The sequence below is a fragment of the Zingiber officinale genome, chromosome 7B (genome assembly GCF_018446385.1).
Source record: "Zingiber officinale cultivar Zhangliang chromosome 7B, Zo_v1.1, whole genome shotgun sequence".
In the NCBI taxonomy this organism is placed as follows: domain Eukaryota; kingdom Viridiplantae; phylum Streptophyta; class Magnoliopsida; order Zingiberales; family Zingiberaceae; genus Zingiber; species Zingiber officinale.
This window is the reverse complement of record NC_055999.1, coordinates 36,164,526-36,188,076: the sequence shown is the minus strand read 5'-3', so window position 1 is coordinate 36,188,076 and position 23,551 is coordinate 36,164,526. Positions and strand designations below refer to the sequence as shown.

Here is a 23,551-nt window from a genome sequence, read left to right as displayed (position 1 = left end):
ATATCAGGCCCAACGTGGAGATTTTTGTTGATTCTTCCTTATTACATTTTAATATCTCCGAGAAGTCGAAATAACCAATGGATAATATATTTGAACTCCTTGTAACCTTATAAATCTACAAGAACTGAAATGGATGCAATCTGAGGTTTTTAGGTCTATTAGTGGATTTTGATTGAAACTCACTAATGGACCTAGAGAGCTCCGATTGCACCTATTTCAGTTTCTATGAAATTTTGAAATTATAAAGAGTTCAAATATGCTATTTATGGTTTATTTTAATTTCTTCAAATGTATTAAAAATATTATCAAAAAATTAATTAAATCTTAAATATTGTGGGTCTGATATAATTTGTATATCAGGCCTTAGTATGTATGCATGTAAAAAGAAAGGAAAAAAAAAGAAAGAAAAAAAAAGAAAGAAAAAAAATAAGAAAAGATGTGCATAAGAGAAAGGAGAGAAAAGATAAATAAACGAGAGAGTAAAATAATAAAAAAAATTAGATTAATTAATAGGATAGAATAAAAAATATATTTAAAAATATGTCCCTCGGTAAATATTAAAATAATATGTACTTTTGATCCATTTATAAATTTAATTGCATCTTTAGTAAATTATCTTTCGTTTTTTTAATTGGAAGCTCACATTGAGGGTAGTTTGACGTGCCAGTCAGGTGATCTTACAGCCGCATAATAGTCGGGATTTAATTCCGACCGTGTGACGAACGGTGGAGATTAAATCCGTAAAAGTATGTTCTGCGTCCCATCTCTGTCAACCAGCCAAGCGACACTTTCTGCGAGCTGTCTGAATTCCCATCGTCGCCAATCCATCTGTCGAAGGCGACAGCAGTAACGAGCTGTTTGTACTGATCATTCCCCCATTTCTCTCGTTCGTTCCAGATCTCAAAGCAGCCATGCCGTCAGGTGCCAAGAAGAAGAAGAGAGCTGCTCGGAGGAAGGGCAAGGAGGAGCTCACAGAACAGGGCCTCGCCCACCCACCGGGTGATAACCCCGTCGCTTCTTCAGGTTTCTTTCTCCCTTTTGCAGCAACCAGATCGCTACCTTGTTTACTTTTTCGAAACAATTTTTAGACTTCTCTTTGGGGAAAAAAACCGATCTTTTAGTTCGCTCATGAACGGCCAGACAAAGACCGCGACGCTAAGGAGAAAAGCAGCAGTAGCAGCAGCAGCAGCAGTAGCAGCGATGAGGAGGAACAGAAAGAGGGCAAGGAGTCACTAGCTACTGAGGTTGCTCAGGTGGAAGAGGTGCCGGTTCCCGTGTCGGCAGAGGTCGAAGCTGTTAGCGTAGAGTCAGTTGACGTTGATAAATCTGGGGTGGACTTGGAGGAATCATCGGCAGTGACCGTGGCGTCGGTGGTTCCGACCGATGCCCCGGTTCCTTTGGAAGAGGAGACTATTGAAGCTGCTGAGGCCGCTGCAGAGACCATGGAGACTTCCCTGGAGATCCACTCATTGTCGCATGAGGTTGAAACGAAATCAGTACCCATTTTGGAAGAAACTCCTGTTTCAATGGAATTGCCTCGTGTTAGTGGCGAGCTCCCACCCGATAGTATGGCCCTTGAGGTGAGTTTACTGCCTGTTGACCTATTTTTATTCTCCATGGACCATGATTATGGTTCGCAGACTGACGTGTTAGTCTTAATTGGATGCATATTGGTAGCCCACTACGGCACCCGTGGCAGAACATCGAGTTTCATGCTTGAATTGTTGTGGATTGCTTGATGTTATTATCGGCTCAAAAGATAATATCAGGTAACTAGAAATAATTCTTTGGCTATGGAGGTTGTTGTGTATATCTCCACATTCACATTTTTTAGTATTGTTTCTTTTATACGAATCACTTCATAGCTCTTTTTTCTTTCTTTTATTTTGTTGAAGAATATCATAGGTAGAAACGCACTGGAGAGAAAAATTAAAAAGTAGGATTGAGATGAATAATGCATTCATATAGAATAGATCAACAATTTTTTTTTTTTTTTTGAAAAATGAACACATAGAGTGAACTGAAGTTCACCTATTCATGATGCATTGCATATATCAAAAGTTACGTAACTGTGACTATAACTAGAGCAAAGCAGTTGCAACAAAAATCAGAACACGACCATCAACCAAACATACTAGTGTTTCATCAACTAGCTACCATAGGGAATGTTCAACTACAGCTACAATTATAAACCAGCAGCTACAATTGACAAATAAGGTGAACATCAAGGTATATGATTGAAACATGAATATACTATAGTTGAGTGTTGCAGGACAATGAGAGGACAGAATAGACAGCTAAATGAAGAAATTAGAATTAGTCATCCCTATACTTTGATGCAATCAACTACACACGCACATTCAGAATCTCATTACTTTTTCGTGAAGTTAATATTGCAAGTTTCACACCTCCAGTACTACTTCATTATGCCACATTTTCATAAGCTACATGTCATCTACTATATAGATCGAGCATTTATGTTTCCTAGTTGGCGAAGTTATTATCTTGTTGCTCATCTGAGATGTTTACCTTTTTTTTATTGCATTTTTTCTGAAAAAATATTAAACACATCACAATTATTCTTAGTACATAGATTTTGACGAAGTAAATATTCAAGTCATAGTTATCAAAGTTTGTCATATTATCATAGCTTGAGATTTATAACGAGATCAAGGATTGTCATTCAATCTTGTTTCCACGCACTAAACATGGTGCCTAACCTATCTCTCTCACACTGTTGATTGAGAGGGTTATGGTGGATGAATAGATAAGACAGTAAACTCTCAATTAATACTAGCACAGGCATAAAACTGTGATTCCTTTTAATATTGTTCAGTTTGGATGTTTCTAAGAACCTAACTAAACCCTATACTATTGAATATTACAACATGATATGATTTTCTTAGAAAAATATAATAATAATTTAGTACTAGTTAGTAAGTCTACATAAATAATCTGGATTTATTATTTATGAAAAATCTGTTTGATATAACATGTAAAACTATAATACAGATCTATCTCACAATAATTTGATATTATCGCCCCTTCCAAAAATCTATGCAGGGATGACAGATAATCTGTGCTTTTTGGTTGATTTTGTTCTATACACTGGACTCCTTAACCTTTGCAGAACTGTCGACATTATGGGAAACAACAAATCACAGTGAAAAAATTGAGTTGCTGTTGGCTAATTTTACATTATTCTTGTAGACATTGATGTGGCTGCAATGCTCCTTGGTTGGACTGTATGAGGAACTGGGCTGTAATGCTAGATCTCAGCCTTTGCAAGTGCTCTAGTTCCTTCTCATCCACACCTCTTGAACCCTCCACTGTAGAATCTAGGGAATGTTCGTTCCAGCTGAGCCAATCCAAGCAAAGATGTCTCTCTCTCTTGCCAATCTTGGACGAAGAAGAGTGTTGACCCACGTAAACAGCATAAGTTTTCCCATTTAGAAAACACTACATAGGAAACAAAGAATTGCCTAAATCAATAATTGACTGATCAATTTTGATCATAGTTGTTTTAAACTTTTAATATAAGTAAATAATGGAGATCCAAACAGATTCATGCTTAAAAACAAATAACACATTAACACCTAAATAATAAAAATCCCTGCAGTGGTCTCTTATCATTGTTGACAGGACAAGAGAGAAAAGGACAGAACTGTTTAGGCGTCCACAACCATAAAGAGGGTAGAGGGAAGAGTGGTCTGTTGATTACCCATAATATCTCACCATTGACATCTAAAGAGAGAAGTGTGGAAGAGTGGTCCATTGGTCTAAGGAGAAGGAAGGAGTAAATTGGAACCTAGTGTTGCAAAGCAATGGAATTTGGCCAGCAATTCTATCCTGATTTGTTCCATGAACTATGTTCTGTATGTAAAATTCACATGTGTTTTGCTCTTAATATGGGATTGTTATATTATTTTTTCCTCCTACCTGAATTTGATTATCTCTCCAGCCTGATCTTCCACTTGCTGAATATATACTACAGTAAACCTGTAGGACGTCAAAAGCTTAAACTTCAGTTCTGGACTTTTATGGAAGTTCAATTAGTGTTCTGAACTCTGGCTTGAGTTTTTTTTTCCCTTTAATTATCTCTAGAAAGACTTAATAAGTCTCCAGCTACCTTGAGCATCCTGTTCTTTTCTAACTAAATTGGACAAGCCTTTGGAGAAAAAAATGCCTATCTCACTTAATTGTATTTAGAGTCATGGTTATTTGCTGATTCAGTTTTAAAGTGTCTCAGCCCTGCTTTCTTTGCTTGGTTCTCAGTCATCCTTTATTTGTTTTATTTGTCATCTTCTCAACAATAATACACTGAATTCCTAGCTCATCAGCGTGACACAACAATGACAAATAACAAATATTGTCATTTTTCCAAAGGAATTTGGCAATAAAAGCTCTATTTCTTGTACCATTGCATTCATGGTACTTGTGTTAATGAATAGAATCTTGTGAATTGATTTGCTCAACTGATGTGCAAAATCTGCAAGTGTACGATCGTCGTCAAATAATAAAATTCATCCACTAGGATTGTTAAATTGAGTGTTAATTCGAATCGTGAAGCAGACTATCTAAATCAATCGAAATCGAGACAGGTGTATCTATCCAAATGCGGCATCTACTTTCAAGGTAACCTTATTAAAACGCTCGCTTTCTAAGGGAGACTCTTGTTACGATGCCTCCACGATCCTCTAGGTGCTATTTCCTACTTCGTGACATTGAATTGGGGTAAACCTATTAAGCTCAAACCCTCAAGTTTCGAGCTTTATTGGTCGAAGAATTGGGTTCACCTCTCGGTCCTTCTCCGCATCCCTATGGTATGAAGACACACTCTAGTGTCGTAATCATGTATGCATAATAAAGCCAAATCATAAATTAACCCATCATATGAGAAGGAGAGATGAATAAATAGAAAATGAGTGTCAACAATGCATTGGGCTACTTCTTCATCATAGAATTAGAAAAATTACTCTATGGAGATGGAGTTACAACTAAAAGACATAATAGAAAGAATTCTACAACTTAAATTAAGGAGAAAAGAGAGACAGAGTCATCAATGTCGTAGTGGTCTTTGGAAGTACTCCAAGCTCTCCGGAGGACAGAATTCTGACCATTCCTTGGAAACAACTCTCCTACGGTTCCTGTCACTGGGAATCTTGACACCTTAAGCATGAGTCCCTTGGTGCTTTTTAAATCCTCCAAAACTGTTACAACTTTCCAAAAATGTCGGGGCACCGCCATTGGACCACGGTCGTGTTGAGAAGCATGACCTACTGTGTGGTGCGCTAGATGGCAAAATCGGGCCGAACATGGTCGTACTTGGTTACCCATGTAGGGTTCTAGAAGTCCATATGCTGCCCCAAATATCGTTTGACTCCTCAAATGGTAAACAACCGTGTTGGAGGACACGACTAGACCATGCATCAGGCTGGAAAATGAATGCTCTAAGACTTCTTTGACTCCATTTTAGCTCGAATTTATGTCCTATCAATAAAAACATATGAGGAGTAGATCTCCAAACTACCTAGATGAAATTATGCACAATATGCTGATGTAATGAACAAATTCATGCAAAACAATACCGAAAATTTATGCATGAAACACACACATCAACAACCAATTATAGACAAGAACTAAGAATTGGTATTGTTTATGGATAATCTTATGAATTGATCTACAAGGCTTCTTCAGATATGTAATATATATTTACGCATTGTAACTTGTACAATTTATTATAATGCATACAACAAATTTAGGATTGTTTTTATAATTGTTAAGATAGGGGATGTCAAGTTATCTATACCTTAGAGTGTGTAAGTATTGGGGTTGAGAGATATGTCTTATATAGAATATAAGTAAGATGGTTGAAATGGAGGAGAGCATGGAGAGCTCTTTGTGATCATAAAATATCTTTAAAATTTAAAAGGAAGTTCTACAAAACGATGGTAGACTTGTTATGTTATATGGAACTGAATGTTGGATTATAATTTGTGCACATGAGTAGAAAATAAGAGTCGCAGAGAGGAAGATGTTAAGTTGGATGTGCAGATAGATAAGAAATGAGAACATTAGACAGAAAGTTGGATTAAAGAAAAATTGTAAGAGATGCATTTAAATTGGTATAGTCTCAGAGAAATACTAATAAGTTGTAGGTTTTCCTCTAATTACAACCAAAACCATTATTATAACTTTTTCTCTGATCACAGGGTGAATAAAGAAATCCCTCTTTGTAGTGACCATAGTGTCTATCTTGCCAATCGTTTGGTCTTCTGCCAGTGTTGCAAAAACCTGTATTTTTTAAATAAACCAAAGGGTGAATCAGCAATCTTTTTGGTTTGGTGCTTTTTACTGTTGAACTGGTCCAAAATTTGATTGAATTGGAACTTCTCCAAGGATTCAAATGCATCATCCATCGGCTTCCACATCTGGTTCCATGTTTACTCCGACCCAGTCCTATTTTCATAAACTGGAGAAACATTAGGATGACCTAGTATTCAGTTAGAAGGATCTTCAATAACAAATGAAATGCCCGCATATAGGTCTTCGATTTTTTTTTCTTTTCAAATTGGTATAATTGTTGCTGATTTCATTGTATTTTTTGTTTCTGATTTTATTGTATTCTCTACTTATTCACGGTTTATAGTATCAAAATCAATTGTTGTGTATCCTATTTCCTAGACGCTATCTTATACAACTCACTGCATTTCTTTAATTTGCTGACAAAACAGAACATGAGTTCTGGAGCAGTTGATCACATGCTTGATTCCATTGTTGAGCAAGTGATTTTGAAACAACCAAGTAAACTCAACAGTTGTAACCAAGTAAGTGGTTTTGTGATTGTGTGCATCTCTAATCGCACAGCTGTGCAATATCATTGTGTGTCGCATCTCGCTTCCTTGTGTGTGAGTGGACATCTTTTTTATGGTTATCTTGTTTACAGTTTTGTGTCTCACCTCGAAGTATAACTGCAAATTTATTTTGTTGCTTGATTCTATCCTGTACTCCTGCGACATTCTCAACTTATGTTTGGATCAGCTATATGTTTCGGAAAGGCTTTAACCACCAGATGTTACAATAATGACTAAAATTTATTTCTAGCCGAAATCAGCTTATTTGTATTCGAATCTAAATCAAAAGATGTTTACATCTAACATAATGATTTACAACATAGTAATAATATGAAATGGATATTTGAAGTGACGATTAAATCTTAGAATTAAATTCTGATTCACTTATTCTGGTGTCTTTGAACTATATTTTTTCATTAGATGAGTGCAGATAAATTGACAAAGTCAATATCAAAATGAAGAGTTTGAAGCAAATAGAAAAAAAATTCCAACATATACAAAAAGTTATAAGAAAGTCGTAACATGAAATAGAATTTTGATCCGGAATCATGAAAACAATCACAATGTCCTTTGCGTGTTTTTTAAACAAAAAAGAGTCCCAATTTATTTATTTATTATTTTATTTTATTTTTTAAAGTTGATATCAATACATTTATGTTGATTAATACTAAAATAAGTAGTTTGATTTTATAAACACTTCCGTCATCAGGATAAATTAAAAAATATTTTGGATAATTTATCAATTCAATCATCTATTAAAAAAAATTTATTTATTAATTTATTAAAATTGAGATTTAATCTTTAAATATTAAAAAAATTGAGTAAATACTTTATCAGTCCGGGATATGTAAAAATTAGGGATATGCAAAAATTGAATTAGATGGGTAGAGAGTGACAATGTATTTGTAAAAATAAAATAAAAAAAAAAAATAAAATTCAAGATAACATCTTTATCTTTTGGAATTGACAAGAGGCTCTCTTTTTTATTTTTATTTTTTTTTATCAAACATCACTTTACCCTACTAATTTCCTCTTAAAATAATACAATTGTCCTCTAGCTCCCATAATACATATTAAAAGTTAAATTGGTTTAGTATGTGGTAGAAGTTATGAAATTGTAGTTGCTATAATATGAATAAGTAAGTCAAATTCATGTTGTAGCAACACGGTTTTATAGCTGTTATAATGTGAATAGTAGGTGAATAGGGTTGAATTCGTATTATAGTAGTTATGAAACTGTAAATGTTCCAATGTGAATATTTTTGAATAGGTTAAGTATGTATTCTAGCAGTTACAAAATTATAACTACTATAACATATATAGTAAAATATGAAATCGTAACTACTATAACATATGTAGCAATTGTGAAACTGTAATTGTTATAATGCATCTGATTGATTAGGAATTTAATGCATATGGTGAGAGATAATAGTAAAAATAATATATTAGAAGCTAGTTGGATAATTATATGAGTTACTGGTGAGATGAAATACTTTTTAATTAAATAAAAAGGGGATGATTTAAAAAAAATAGGGCCCCTTTATTTTTGTAAAACAAAAACCAGAAGAAGAATTAGTGGTCATGTGATTTGATGTGCTAAAAAAACCTGTGATTTGATGTGCCAAAAAACTGAAGAAAAATCACAATGTCCATTGTGTTTTTGGTTCCTAAACTTTCAATGGACATTGTATCTATTGGTCAACTTATTGAAGATGTTCTAATTATTACTTTTTTCCTCTTAGTTGTATTGTGCATAATTGGATGGGCTATGAGGCCGAGTAGACAGTCCTTCAGGCTTGACTTAGGTAGAGGTCTAATTTTTTAAAATTATACTTGTATTGTTGATGACCCATGATGAAAGAGATAATCTGAAACTCACTCAGGCTTAAGAAAGGTAAAAAAAATATATATTTACACTTATACATGCAAATCTATCATCCATCAATTACGTCTCTGGATAAATATTCAATTCATCCCCTTAGCGTCACCCTTCCCATTCTACTTGCACATCATCGTGCCGACTAACTCTTCTCCTATTAGTCACCACCGGAGAAACTACCCTTCTCCTTGAACGCCGATTTCATCCACTTTTGCTTGAAATATTAATTTATCCAACCAAATTTGAGGTGGGTAAATATGATTTTGTTTTAATTTTTGAATTATATGCTAATAAATTTTATAAATTTTGTATAGGAGTTGGAATTTCGAGAATTCAAGGTATAAATTTGAAAACTCTTAAATTTGGATATACGCCCTTATTTTTGAAAATTAGGATCGAAGATGAGCAAGTCCTCATTCTTAATTAAAAATATTAAAATTTAAAGAATAAAAGTGTGAGTATTGCATGAGGAAAACTAGAAAGATGTATTAAAAAAAAGATTTTTAAAATAAGAGTACGTGCTTCATGATAATATATGGTGTCCTCTTGGTTAAGTCAATTCATATCTTATAATCAAGAAAAGGATATGCAATTATCATTTTGATTTAATCATTGCTCTATTTAGATAAATTCATACACACAAACTTAGTGATTTAATTACTATCTATAAGATTTTGTTAATCATCCAATAATAATTACATTGACAAAAAGAAGTATCTCGAATTTGAAGTTAATAAAAAATTATCTTCAAACAACATTATGATAAGATAGATTAAATGAGCTACCAATGTTATCGATTGAGAATGAAATAGTTTGACAATTGGATTATGCATATTTAATAAATATTTTTGCCTCTAAAATGCTAGATGAGTAGTATTTATGTAATTATTTCAAATATTTGTTAAGTTTTTATTGATGTAATATATTGTTTCTGATTTATTTATATATTTAGTGTATTTATTATTTATAAATTGAATTTTATAATTATTTATCATAATAAAAGGTCTACATTTTATTATTCACTTTAAGTCCCATCGAACATAGGTATAGCTCAATGTGAAAGGACATAAGCTTAGATGCATGCTCATCCTTGACAAACTCATTGACTCCTATACTCTCATAGCTACTCATGTGTTTGCACCACCATTTAGGGTGCATCTCTCTCTCTCTCTCTCTAAACATTCTCCTTTAACCAACAAAAGTGCTTTGAGTACTATTTCACAAACAAATCTGGATTCTAGATTACCTTTTGTAACAAGTAAACTATAAACTTTTTTCTTAGATATTGTTCACTAATGTGGGACTTGCATCCATCCTCTCAATGGAGGGTGCAAAGTATTATATTACTTTTATTATTGATAAATTTTCATCCTGCACTTGGATTATTTCATGTAAGTTCACTTAGATCTTTTATTTTCTTATCTATAAAGAATTTTCCACTATGATTAAAACTCAATTTTCAAAATCTATTAATACCTTTTAGTGTGATTTTAGGGAAGAACAATTTTCAAAATAACTTAGTGATTATTTAAAATCATAAGGGACTCCTCTTTCTTTAGTCATCATGTGTTAATTATTTTTTTTTTTTAAAAATCACAAATGAAAGCATTGACATCTTATTTAAGTTCTCACTACCCTTTCTTCGTCCACTAAAAAGAAATTCTAAGGTTAGAACTGAGTTGGTAACTATATGATAGATTTACAGAATGAAACAAAGGTCGAATTTCGATGAAGTCGATGAAAAATGCCCTCACACATGGGGGCCTACTCGGTACCTAATTTACTCCCTTCTAATGACATGGGGTGTTGGTGCAATTATTCTTGGGTCAAGGTTGACTAGTTTGACTAAACTTAGATTGGTCCGAGCATGAGTTTTGATGTTTGACAATGTTTGAGAGAAAAATCAAATAGGTCAAGGGAGGACCAGATACTTGACTGGAAAAGTCTTAACTGAATGTTATACAATGGAAAACCCTAACTTGAGGTTAGGTAACGAAAAATCCTAACTGGAGGTTAGGCAATGGAAATCCTAGTGGGGCTAGGCAATGGAAAACCTAGTTAGGAACTAGGTAATGGAAGTCTTAGCAGAGCTAGGCAGTGGAAGACCTAGTTAAGAACTAGGTAATGGAAATCCTAGTGACACTAGTCGAGATGAAAAGTCCAAGTGGATCATGAAGAATCGAACATTTAGAATGAGATGGTAAGTCTAAGTGGGTCATGTTGGTGCGGGAAGCATCCGACGATCAAACCTAAGTTTTGATAATGGAAAAGAGATTCAAAGTTAAGATTCCTTGTTATCTAATGTGCTTAAATGAGATTGCAGGAAAGTCCTAACTGCGGTTAGGCAGGTGGAAAATCCTAGGGGGTGGTAACCCTAGGTCCTAGGGGGTGGTAACCCTAGGTCCTAGGGGGTGGTAACCCTAGGTGGTAGAAAACCCTAGGCGTGGTAATCCTAGGTCGTAGGGGGTGGTAACTGTAGGTGGAGAAAAACCTTAGGGGGCGGTAACCGTAGGTCTTAGGGGGTGGTAACCCTAGGCAGAAAGTAACCCTAGTCAGGTCCAATCGGTCTGGAGGACCTGACTGGCATCAAGTAACTCTCCTGAGTGGAGTAGGTGAGGGCGCACTCCCCGTAGAGGGAACAGTAGGCGTCGGGTCGACCTAGGGTTTCCGGTCGAAAATATGAAGTCAGACCCGGACAGTCTGATGACTGTCAATTACTTGATTTATCATATTTATATCTGTTCTAACTTTGTCTTGCAGGGTATGTTGTTGTTTTGGGACTAACGTGTCTTGCAGGTACGAAAGGAACAAGCTAGGCCTCGGATGAACAGTGTCCGAGGCGTCTCCATGGAGCTTGGAGGCGCCTCGGGTGCAAAGCGGGAGCTGGCTGCGAAGCAGTGCTGGAGGCGCCTCAGATGAAGCTGGAGGTGCCTTGGACCAAGGCTTGAAGGCGCCTTGAAGAGGCTTGGAGGCGCCTTAAAGCAGATAAGTGCGACCAATTCTGTGCTGATCCACGCGTGCGACTCGGGCAGCCTGGAGGCACCTCGGACGTGCTTGGAGGCGCCTTCAGCAGTGTATAAAAGGGGTTGTCGAGGTAGCACTTAGACAATCAATCCTCTAGAGTTCTTTCTCCTGTGTGCTGCTAACAAGACGATCCGGCTGTGCTACGGCAATACCCCGACGACTCGAAGCTTCAAGATAGTGATTTTCATCGTCGGTATAATTTGTATTCCAGTTTTAATATTGTATTTCAAAGTTGTACTCTCATTTACGATATTATAGTTGTTGACCACCGAAAGCGATCAACGATCGCGGGCCTTGGAGTAGGAGTCGCCACAGGCTCCGAATCAAGTAAATCACTTGTGTTCGCGTGTTGATTGTTTTATTTCCGCTGCGTTACTTACATTCTTTATGAAACCGAAACGAGTGAAAGCCACGAGCGCTATTCACCCCCCCTCTAGCGCTTTCGATCCAATAATTGGTATTAGAGCGGGGTAGCGTTGATATGGTGCAACCACCAATCACACAATTTTTTCGTGGTGTTTTTTATTTTTCGGAGTCAATTGGAAATTGGCATAATTACTATTTTCTGATTAAGTTCTTTTCGTTATCGTACTCTTTTCTCGAAGTTGGTGCAACACCACTCGAGAACTCAATTAATTATTGTCTTTCATACAACACTACTAATCCAGGATCAAGTCCTGGGATATTTTCTTCCTTTCTTCTCTCATCATCGATCTAAAATGGCCCAACAAGAAGGCTATAACACTGTCCGTCCCCTGCTCTTCACCGGAGAGGACTTCGGTTATTGAAGGGCAGAATGGAGAACTTCCTGAAGATCCAGTTCGAGACATGGATGATCGTCAAGACTGGATTGGAACTACCAACTGATAAAGACGGCAAACCTACACCCTGCGAGGACTAGGAACCAGCATTAATAAAAAAGGTGGAGGCAAATGCCAGAGCAACTTGTACCCTCCAGTGCAGACTTACAAAGGAGGAGCTCAACCGCATCGGTTCATTCTCGAGCGCCAAAGAGCTATGGGAGAAGCTGATCGAGCTTCACGAAGGGACCTCCGATACCAAAGTAAGTAAGCGAGATTTGTTATTCAATAAATTGTATAACTTAAAAATGTAGGAAGGTGAGACGATGAGCTAGCTCCACGCCCAAATTCAAGAACTACTCAATGGACTCCATGTGATCGGATAAAAGGTAGATAACTGGGACATCATAAGGTACTTCTTAAACGCCTTTCCAAAGAACACCTTGTGGGCATCTATGGTAGATGCCTACAAGGTTTCTAAGGACCTCTCTACTATTAAATTAGATGAGTTGTTTTCTGAGTTTGAGCTTCATGAACAGACTAACTCACGTCCGGCCGAGAAAGGGTTGGCTTTGATTGTAGGTACAGGAAGAGCACGCGAGTCAAAATCAAAACGTAGAACCGAACAAGAATCAGAAGAGGAACAAGATTCGGAAGACGACAACGAGCTCACAACCGAAATCGTCAACCTGATGAAGAAACTCTACAAAAATAAGGGCTTCAACAAAAAGGATGTCAAAAAGGCTATCCAGACCAAAGAAGCCCAAACAAGCTCAAAGGTTAAATTCGAGGTGACTTGCTATGGGTGCAATCAGAAGGGGCACATCAAGGCGAATTGCCCGAACCAAAAGGATCCAAAGAAACCAAGAAGGAAGAAGGCTCTGAAGGCAACTTGGGACGAATCTTCGTCCGAGGAATCCGACGATGAAGAAGTTGAGCAGGAAAGCTTCCTCGCATTGACAGCCCAGGACGACACCAGAAGCGAGGACAAATCGGAAGCCGAGTCCGAGAGAAGCCACAGATCCGCATCCGTTTCCGAAGGGCCAAACCCCTCTGAACATAAAGAATTGGATAAATGGATGTTGGATAGTGGATGCTCCAGACATATGCCTGGAGATAAATTAAAGTTCACAAAGCTCAAAAATTAAAGAATCTAGGATCGGTTGCATTCGGCAACGACGACAAACTTAAGATAATCAGAAGAGGTAACATCAAACTCAATTCTGACTTTATCATTCGAAAAGTATTATTAGTTGAAAATTTTAACTTTAATTTACTCAGTATAAGTCAATTATGTGATAGTGGTTATTCAGTCAACTTTACCAAATCTGAATGTATAGTTAAAAGTACTGATAATCCTGAAATCATACTTAAGGGCACTATGAAAGATAACGTTTAAACCATTAACCTACCTACATCCTCAATAAAGTGTTTTCTAACATAACAAGAGGAAACTGAGTTGTGGCACAGAAGACTGGGCCACACTCACATCAGACTCATTTAAAAAATAAGTTAAAATGGTCTAGTTAGAGGTTTGCTCAAATTAAAAACTATTGAAAACTCAACCTGTAATGCTTGTTAATAAGGTAAACAAACCAAGTCAAACCATAAAATAACCAACCTAGATAGAACTACCTCAATACTTGAGCTCCTTCACCTAGACTTGTTTGATTCGCATGGAGCCAAGTCACTAAGTAAAAATCAATATTGCTTAGTAATAATCGATGATTACTCAAAATTTACTTGGGAAAATTTATAAAAACTAAAGATGAAACCTTTGAAGTATTTAAAATCTTCTGCAAATTAATAGAAAATGAAAAAGATACTCAAATAAAAAGAATTAGAAGTGACCACGGGGGGAAATTTAAAAATCACAACTTTACTGAATTTTGTGAAATTCATGGGTATAAACATGAATACTCTTGCTCTAGGACCCCCCAACAAAATGACCTAGTAGAACGTAAAAACCAAACCCTATAAGAAGCCGCTAGGACTATGTTAAACGAATACAAGCTATCCAACCAATTATAGGTTGAAGCAATAAATATAACATGTTATATACAAAATAGAATTTTAATTAACAAATCTCATGCCAAAACACCCTATGAAATATATTATAATAAAATCCCAAATTTAAATTATCTAAAAGTTTTTGGATGTAAAGTATATATTTTAAACACTAAAGACTGTTTAGGAAAATTTTCATCAAAAATAACCACAGGAATATTTTTAGGGTATTCAACAATTAGTAGGGCATATAGAGTGTATAACAAACATACTCTAAAAGTTGAAGAAACAATAAATGTAATATTTGATGAAGATAATAAAGTAACCACTATAAAAAATGAAAATAATATAGAATATTAACCCACTAAATACAGAAGATAACGAAATTTGACCTGAACCCAATGAATCTGAAGAACCAATCACTAACCCAAACTTAAGGCCAACAAGAACAAACACAAATCACCCATTTGACCAAATTTTGGGTGACCCATCTCTAGGAGTTAGAACTAGGTCATCCTACAGAAACAGTAGCCAAATAGCCTTGATATATGAAATTGAACCCAAAACTGTAGATGAAGCTCTACCCGATCCAGACTGGACACTAGTAATGCAGGAAGAATTAGCCTAATTTGAAAGAAACCTAGTCTAGGATTTAGTACCGAAACCCACTGATAAAACTATAATTGATACTAAATGGGTTTTTAGAAACAAACTAAATGATCAAGGAGAAATAGTTAGAAACAAAGCAAGATTAGTAGCTAAAGGGTTCAATCAAGTAGAAGGGTTAGAGTATGATGAGACCTATGCTCCTGTAGCTAGACTTGAATCTATTAGGATGCTGCTGTGTAACGACCCGCCTCCTACTGACTAGGTTGTGAGGCCGATCATTACGTAATGCTGTGCTAAATTACTATTGCGGAAATCTGGATTGATTAAAATTTTTACTAAACTAATTACTGTAAACTAAACTTAATATTCTAGGTGTACCTAGGAGTCGTACACATGCTAGGGGAGATATTCTATGCCTTTCGGATGTCCTGCTAGCTGTAATCAGGCATTTCAATCGATCCATGGATCGATTGAGGCTGTCGGATCGATCCAGTGATCGATCCAGCTTGATACTGGCACGGAAAGAAACCCTGGATCGGTCGGTTGACCGATCTATAAGCTACACCGCTTCTGTATGCAGCTGGATCGGTCTACCGACCGATCCAGGAGTTCACTGATCGGTCTGTAGACCGATCAAGTGACTCACTGATCGGTCGGCTGATTGATCAGTGAGCTTTTGCACACACTGTTCGCCTCTGGATCGGTCGACTGACCGATCCATAAACTCTCTATTCACGACTAGATCAGTCAGTTGACCGATCTAGTGGCACAACTCAACTCTGATCGATCCGTAGATCGATCGGAGTTTCTGATTTCGCACTGGAACTCTGATTTCAGCACTCTGGCGTGCCAAAACCTCACACAACAATTCTAAAATCAATTGGAATATATTCTAGCAACTATTAACCGCGTTCTAACATAATTACTAACAAACTAAATAAATCTCCCATAGTTTAAACATTCTAAGGTCTAAAAAATGCATGAAAGAAGAAATACTAAGAATTCAACTATTTAAGCTTGCTAAAACCCCTGAGAATCTTTTATTCCAGTTCCTGCCACACACACCATCTTTGCATTGAACTCCAGCTTCCTTTGCTAGTCCATTTTCCCTTTACCTTTATCTGCAGTATAAGGAAAGTAGAATCTGTAAGCTTAAAGCTTAGTAAGAAACCAACTACCTCACTAAAATATGCAACGATGCAAACATGATTTTAAAGAATGTTATTTGAAAACATGTACTGGCATGGCATACTCTGGTTGCAAGCATAAACTGAAATAACTGAACATGTAAGCTGAAGCATGGCATAGCAGGCTAATCACATAAAACAATAATAGAGAACTAAGCTAACTGAAGCTAACCTGAAGCTGAAATCAAACTCAACTAACATAACTGATTTTATGAGTTTTGAAAACTAATAGCATAGTAGATCAAAATAATAATCATATGCTGTTGGGCCCGACAACTGTACTTACTGTGCGTGCATCCCTAACTAAACCCGGGTTTGCAAGTCCCGAATTTAGTAGGGTTTACTAGGTTATCTGAACCTAGGGACGACTGTGGGAGTCCAACCCAATGGATATTTAATCCGGTACAGTGCCAACTGAAAAGTAAAATACTGAATATAGCTAAACTGTTCTAAATTGCTGTTTCTAGGTTATCTGGACCTAGAGCTAGGTTGTCTGAACCAGAGGTGACTGTGGGAGCCCACCCATTGGACCGTAGTCCCATATAATCTAGAATAAACTGATTTACTGATTTAGATGCTTCTAATGCATTCAACTGAGCAGTTAAAATGCCTAGTTTACATTTTTTACTTAACTAGCTATTTTATCGAACACTTAGAGTGCCCCAACTCTCCTCTCTATTAGGGAGACCACTTCTAGGCACCCGACAACGTCTAGAAACCCCCACTGAAGAGGGATTACGTGTCCAGCCCATCTAGAAGTGCTCACTAAATCCCTAAACCTGCGAGAAGGGTCAATTTCACGCTATGCGTTGATAAAAATCTACATATAGCTAAACTAATGCGTAGAAACCCAAACGGAACTACTTATACTGCAGGTGAGGGGTTTCTTACCTCGTACGCTAATTTCCTTACAATTCTATTCGCTAGAATTCCGGTGGAGACGACTTCTCGACGATCTTCTCGCGTCTAAGCGTTCCCCTCGCGAAGGAGAGCGTCCTCGTGCCGGAGTTATCGCCGGAAGATGTCCTTGGGGCCCTAGGGAGAGAACCCTAGGTCTTCCTTGTGGTTGGCGCCGAGAGAAGGAGGAGGAGAAGGGATCGGCGGAATTAGGGTGAGGGAGGAGAAGTTGTCGAACCAAAAAAATAATCCTTCACCTAATTAATTCCCTATTTATATTAAGTGGGTATTTCGGCGCAACTTTAATATAAATATAATTGATTCCTCTTTCTTTCAGCACGGCCCTGCTGGGTTCACCGGTTACTAAGGCTAACTAAAAGTTATCGGATCCGAGAGGTTCCGGGTTCGATTCCCGCCTAAGCTATTTTGCGGTTCTAATTATTTTTGCTGCTTTCGCTACTCGAAAAATTCCAGAAAAATCATAGAATATTTATAATGCAGTTTCGAGATTTTTCGGGCGTTACAATCCCCCATACCTTATAAAAAGTTCATCCTCGAACTTAGAATAATTCTGGGTACTTCTGTCTCATGCTGGCTTCTGTCTCCCAAGTTGCCTCTTCTGCTGTGTGACTGTGCCAAATGACTTTGACTAATGGTACTTTCTTGTTCCGTAATTTCTTAATTGCTCGGTCTATTATCTGAATATGCCGACTATCATAGCTGAGGTCTTCGCGGATCTGTACCGACTGGGGCTCAATCATCTGGGTGGCATCTGGGGTATGATTCTTCAGCATAGAGACATGAAATATGTTGTGGACAGCCGACATTTCCTGGGGTAGCTCTAGCTCATATGCTACCTTGCCCACTCTTCTGCTGATAAGGTATGGTCCCACATATCTGGGACTTAGCTTGCCCTTCTTCCCAAAACACATTACTCCCTTCATGGGAGCTACTTCGAGGAACACTGAATCCCCTACTGAAAACTCTAAGGGTCTGCGCCGTGTATCAGCATAGCTCTTCTGGCGGCTCTGAGCTGTCTCTATCCTCTGACGGATTTGCTGTATAGCTGCTGTGGTATCTGCTACTAGATCTGTCTGAAGCTCTAGTTCTTTCTGTTCACCACTCTCATACCAGCAGATTGGAGATCTACACCTCCGCCCGTAGAGAGCCTCGTAAGGTGCCATACCGATAGTGGCCTGATAGCTGTTGTTGTATGCAAACTCTGCTAAGCTCAGATATTTGCACCAACTTCCCTTGAAGTCTAGGGCACATGCTTGTAGCATATCTTCGAGTACCTGATTTACTCGCTCCGTCTGACCATCTGTCTGAGGATGGAAAGTTGTGCTAAATTTTAACTTCGTGCCCAAAGCTGTTTATACACACTCCCAGAAGTGTGATGTGAACCTACTGTCTCTGTCTGAAATAATGGTTCGTGGGACTCCATGCAACCTGATGATCTCCTTGAGATACAACTGAGCTAACTGCTCCATGGAATAGGATATTCTGATAGCTAGGAAGTGGGCTGATTTAGTCAACCTGTCGACTATTACCCAGATGGTGTCGAAACCATTCGTGGTTCTGGGTAGTCCCACTATAAAATCCATAGAAATGTCTTCCCACTTCCATTCTGGAATCTGAATGGGCTGCAAAACTCCTCCTGGTCTCTGATGTTCTGCCTTAACCCTCTGACAGGTTAGGCAGGTGCTGACATATCGAGCGATGCTCCTCTTCATCCCCGGCCACCAAAAACGTTTCTTCAAGTCCTAGTACATTTTGGTGGAGCCAGGATGCATCGCATAGGGAGTCTTGTGAGCCTCATCTAAAATCTTCCTTTTGAGTTCCTCCTGATCTGGAACGCATAGCCTGTCACCGAAATACAACACCTCGCTATCTGATATTCTGAACTCTCCACCTTCTGATTCTGCTAAACCTTGCTTGATTCTCTGAATTTCAGGATCCTGCTCTTGAGCTGTCTGGATGTCGCCAAGCAAGGTAGACTCTAATGTCATAGTAGAGAGCTGTCCGACTATGAGTTCGAGACCGAAATCTGTGATCTCTTTCTGTAGGGGCGGTGACATGGCTGCTAAAGATAATAGGGTAACGCTGGACTTTCTGCTGAGGGCGTCTGCTACCCTATTTGCTTTTCCTGGGTGGTAGAGGATATCTATGTCATAGTCTTTGACCAGTTCTAGCCATCTGCGCTGTCGCATATTCAGATCCTTCTGAGTGAAGAAATACTTCAGACTCTGATGATCTGTATACACCCTGCACTGAGCTCCATACAAGTAATATCTCCAAATCTTGAGAGCGAACACTACTGCTGCAAGCTCAAGGTCATGGGTAGGATAGTTCCTCTCATAATCCTTGAGTTGTCTGGAGGCATAGGCGATCACCTTGCCATCTTGCATCAGCACTGCTCCTAGTCCCAACTTCGAGGCATCACTATATATGTCAAAGCTATCTGCGTTCTCTGGCAGAGTCAGAATAGGTGCACTGGTCAATCTCCTTTTCAGCTCGCTGAAGCTGTTCTCGCAGTCCTCTGTCCACTGAAATTTTCTGTTCTTTCTGGTAAGAGCTGTCAGTGGGGAGGCTATCCTGGAGAAGTCCTCTACGAATTTCCTGTAGTAACCTGCTAATTCCAGAAAGCTTCTGATCTCACTGGCGTTCTTGGGTCTTTTCCAATTGCTCATAGCTTCTATCTTACTGGGGTCTACCATGATACCATCCTTTGAGATGATGTGACCCAGGAAGGACACCTGATCTAGCCAAAATTCACATTTCGTGAACTTGGTGTACAGCTGATTCTGCTGAAGGGTCTGCAATACTGTCCTCAGGTGCTCTGCATGTTCTTCCTGAGTTCTGGAATAGATAAGGATGTCGTCGATGAACACGATAACAAACTTATCTAAATATTCTCTGAATACCCTGTTCATGAGGTCCATGAAAGTAGCTGGAGCATTTGTCACGCCAAAAGGCATGACTACGAACTCATAATGTCCGTATCTGGTCCTGAATGCTGTCTTGGGTATATCCCCTTCTTTAACCTTCACCTGATGATAACCTGATCTAAGGTCTATTTTAGAGAACACTGCTGCTCCCTTTAGCTGATCGAACAGGTCATCTATTCTAGGAAGATGATACCTGTTATTGATTGTGACCTGGTTCAGTGCCCGGTAATCTATACACAGGCGCATGCTTCCATCCTTCTTCTTCACGAACAATACAGGCGCTCCCCATGGTGAGTGACTAGGGTGTATGAAGCCTTTGTCAAGTAGCTCCCGTAATTGCTCATGAAGTTCCTTCAGTTCGGCTGGAGCCATGCGGTAGGGTGCTTTGGAAATAGGGTTGGTACCGGGAATGAGCACTATCTCAAATTCAATCTCCCTGTCTGGTGCTAATCCTGGTAACTCTTCAGGGAAGACTGCTGGGTAGTCACTTACGACTCGGACCTCTGCTAGCTGTTGGTCCTTGTCCTGACTGGTACTGACTACGTGTGCTAAAAATTCCGTACACCCTGAATCCATTAATCTCTGTGCCTTCATAGCTGAGAGAAACCTCTTGGCCTTTCTCCTTGGTTCCCCGATGTATTCAAACTATGCTTCTGCTTCAGGTTGGAATATGACTTTCTGCTTACGACACTCGATGGAAGCACCGTATCTGATCAAGAAGTCCATTCCAAAAATGATGTCATAGTCAGTCATATTTAGCACGATCAGATCACAGAAGAGTTCTCTGTTTGCTATAATGACTGCTACTGCTCAGAGCCAGTGCGTAGATGCCATAATTTCTCCCGAAGGTAATGTCGTCAGAAACTGACTACTGAGTACCTCTGGAGGTATTGCTAACTTGTTTGCGAATGCCCTGGCTATATAAGAATGGGTTGCCCCAATATCGAATAAGACAGTTGCTATTTGCTGAAAAATACTAATCTGACCTGTAACAACTGTCGAGGCATTTGCTACGTCCTCTCTGGTGAGTGAGTAGATCCTCGTATTGGTCATAGCTGGAGGGGCTTCTAATCTGCCCTGGCTGATGTGTGGACCATCTAGAGTGGCCTGCATCTGATGCAACTGTGCTGGCTGGCCTCCGTACTGAATCGGCTGTGGCTGAGGAAGACTAGTCTTGTTTGGGCACTGCTTAGCCATGTGCCATTCTTGTCCACATTCAAAGCATCCTCGTGTGCCCTTACGACAAACTCCAGGATGAAATTTCCCACAAGTAGCACACTTTGGATAACTGGGCTGCTTGCTGGCTGGTCCTCCTTTTGGGTAACTCCCTGGTTTGCGCTTGTTACTGGAGTTCCCTTTCCAGTTTGAGCCATGAGAGCTGTGGCCCTGCTGCTTCTGGGTACCTGAGCCTCCTTGACCCTTAGGTTCTGAGGGGATTTGCTTCTGCTGCTTGATACTATTCTGGTAGTGCTCAGTGGTCAAGGCGCTGCTGACTAGTTCTTCGGTGGTTTGCGGCCTGTGGATGCCGCCAGCCACGTTCATTGCTATTTCCGGCCTCAGCATCTTGAGCATCAACCGGACTCGTTCTTTTTCTGTGCTGACTAGTTCTGGGCATAGACGAGCCAACCTGTTGAATTTCTTCACGGCTTCCTCCACTGAAAGGTTGCCCTGACGAAACTCTGTGAACTCGTCGTAATGGCGGTTCGTGACCCGCATGTGAAAGAATTCCTCAAAGAACTCCTTCTCGAAGTCAGCCCATAACATCTGGTTCACTGGGCGCTTCGCTCTGATTCTCTCCCACCACATGCGTGCATCTCCTGTCAGACAGAAGGAGGCGCACTTCACCTTCTCGTGTTCTGGCCAGTCCAGAAGCTCCATCGTACTCTCCAGTGTTTTGAACCAGGCTTGTGCATCCCATGGTTCACTAGTGCCTGAGAAGTTCTCTGGCTTGACTCTCTGCCACTGGATCAGATAAGCCTCTCTCCTTGCCTCTGCTGGGCCGCTAGTGCCGGTCGCAGGATGGTGGAACCTCCGAGACCACCGGAGTCGTCGGTTGGTTCCGAGGTGAATGTGGGGGTATTATCGATTAGCCACGAGGGTGGCTATCTCTGCTTTGTTCAGCTGCTGTGAATCGAGCCACTAACTGTAAGGTCCGGGGAGGCACCGAACCGCCCGCCTTGGGGCTCAGTAGCTGGTGTCCTTCTAGCTGGGCGTCCTCGTGCCATTTCTAAAGACATAGAGGACAGGACATGTATAACTAATACAATTATAATTATATAACTATTGCTATCATGTTATCTATTATCACATACTAACATGCATCAGTTATCTATAAACATGAACTATAACAAGAAAGCAAGGAACATAAATAAAGTAGAGGTATTCTTACTTGGAAGCTGCAGGTTCAATGCTGATGTGTGTGTAGGAAGTATGGAACACTGCTCTGATACCACTCTGTAAAGACCCGCCTCCTACTGACTAGGCTGTGAGGCCGATCGTTACGTAATGCTGTGCTAAATTACTATTGCAGAAATCTGGATTGATTAAAATTTTTACTAAACTAATTACTGTAAACTAAAATTAATATTCTAGGTGTACCTAGGAGTCGTACACATGCTAGGGGAGATATTCTATGCCTTTCGGATGTCCTGCTAGTTGTAATCAGACATTTCAATCGATCCATGGATCGATTGGGGCTGTCGGATCGATCCAGTGATCGATCCAGCTTGATACTGGCACGGAGAGAAACCCTGGATCGGTCGGCTGACCGATCCATAAGCTACACCGCTTCTGTATGCAGCTGGATCGGTCTACTGACCGATCCAGGAGTTCACTGATCGGTCGGTAGACCGATCCAGTGACTCACTGATCGGTCGGCTGACCGATCAGTGAGCATTTGCACACACTGTTCGCCTCTGGATCGGTCGGCTGACCGATCCATAAACTCTCTGTTCGTGACTGGATCGGTCAGCTGACCGATCTAGTGGCACAACTCAACTCTGATCGATCCGTAGATCGATCGGAGTTTCTGATTTCGCACTGGAACTCTGATTTCAGCACTCTGGCGTGCCAAAACCTCACACAACAATTCTAAAATCAATTGGAATATATTCTAGCAACTATTAACCAGCATTCTAACATAATTACTAACAAACTAAATAAATCTCCCATGGTTTAAACATTCTAAGGTCTAAAAATGCATGAAAGAAGAAATACTAAGAATTCAACTATTTAAGCTTGCTAAAACCCCTGAGGATCTTTTATTCCAGTTCCTGCCACACACACCATCTTTGCATTGAACTCCAGCTTCCTCTGCTAGTCCATTTTCCCTTTACCTTTATCTGCA

General features: G+C 39.2%; 1 protein-coding gene across 1 annotated transcript; it reads left to right on the top strand.

Moving 5' to 3' along the window:
• The first annotated feature begins 771 nt into the window (after positions 1 to 771).
• Positions 772 to 7,071, top strand: LOC122005665 (serrate RNA effector molecule homolog). Its single transcript, XM_042560783.1, has 4 exons — positions 772 to 1,023; positions 1,141 to 1,580; positions 1,678 to 1,769; positions 6,735 to 7,071. Exons 1-4 carry the CDS (start codon positions 912 to 914, stop codon positions 6,739 to 6,741), a joined length of 651 nt encoding a protein of 216 aa, XP_042416717.1. The 5' UTR covers positions 772 to 911; the 3' UTR covers positions 6,742 to 7,071.
• Positions 7,072 to 23,551: the final 16,480 nt, after the last annotated feature.

Bases quoted from the DNA above. Each gene is read 5' to 3' on its own strand.
- LOC122005665 (XM_042560783.1), top strand. From the start codon at position 912: ATGCCGTCAGGTGCCAAGAAGAAGAAGAGAGCTGCTCGGAGGAAGGGC. The intron at 1,024-1,140 runs GTTTCTTTCTCC...ATGAACGGCCAG, and splicing joins TAACCCCGTCGCTTCTTCAG to ACAAAGACCGCGACGCTAAG. The intron at 1,581-1,677 runs GTGAGTTTACTG...GCATATTGGTAG, and splicing joins CCGATAGTATGGCCCTTGAG to CCCACTACGGCACCCGTGGC.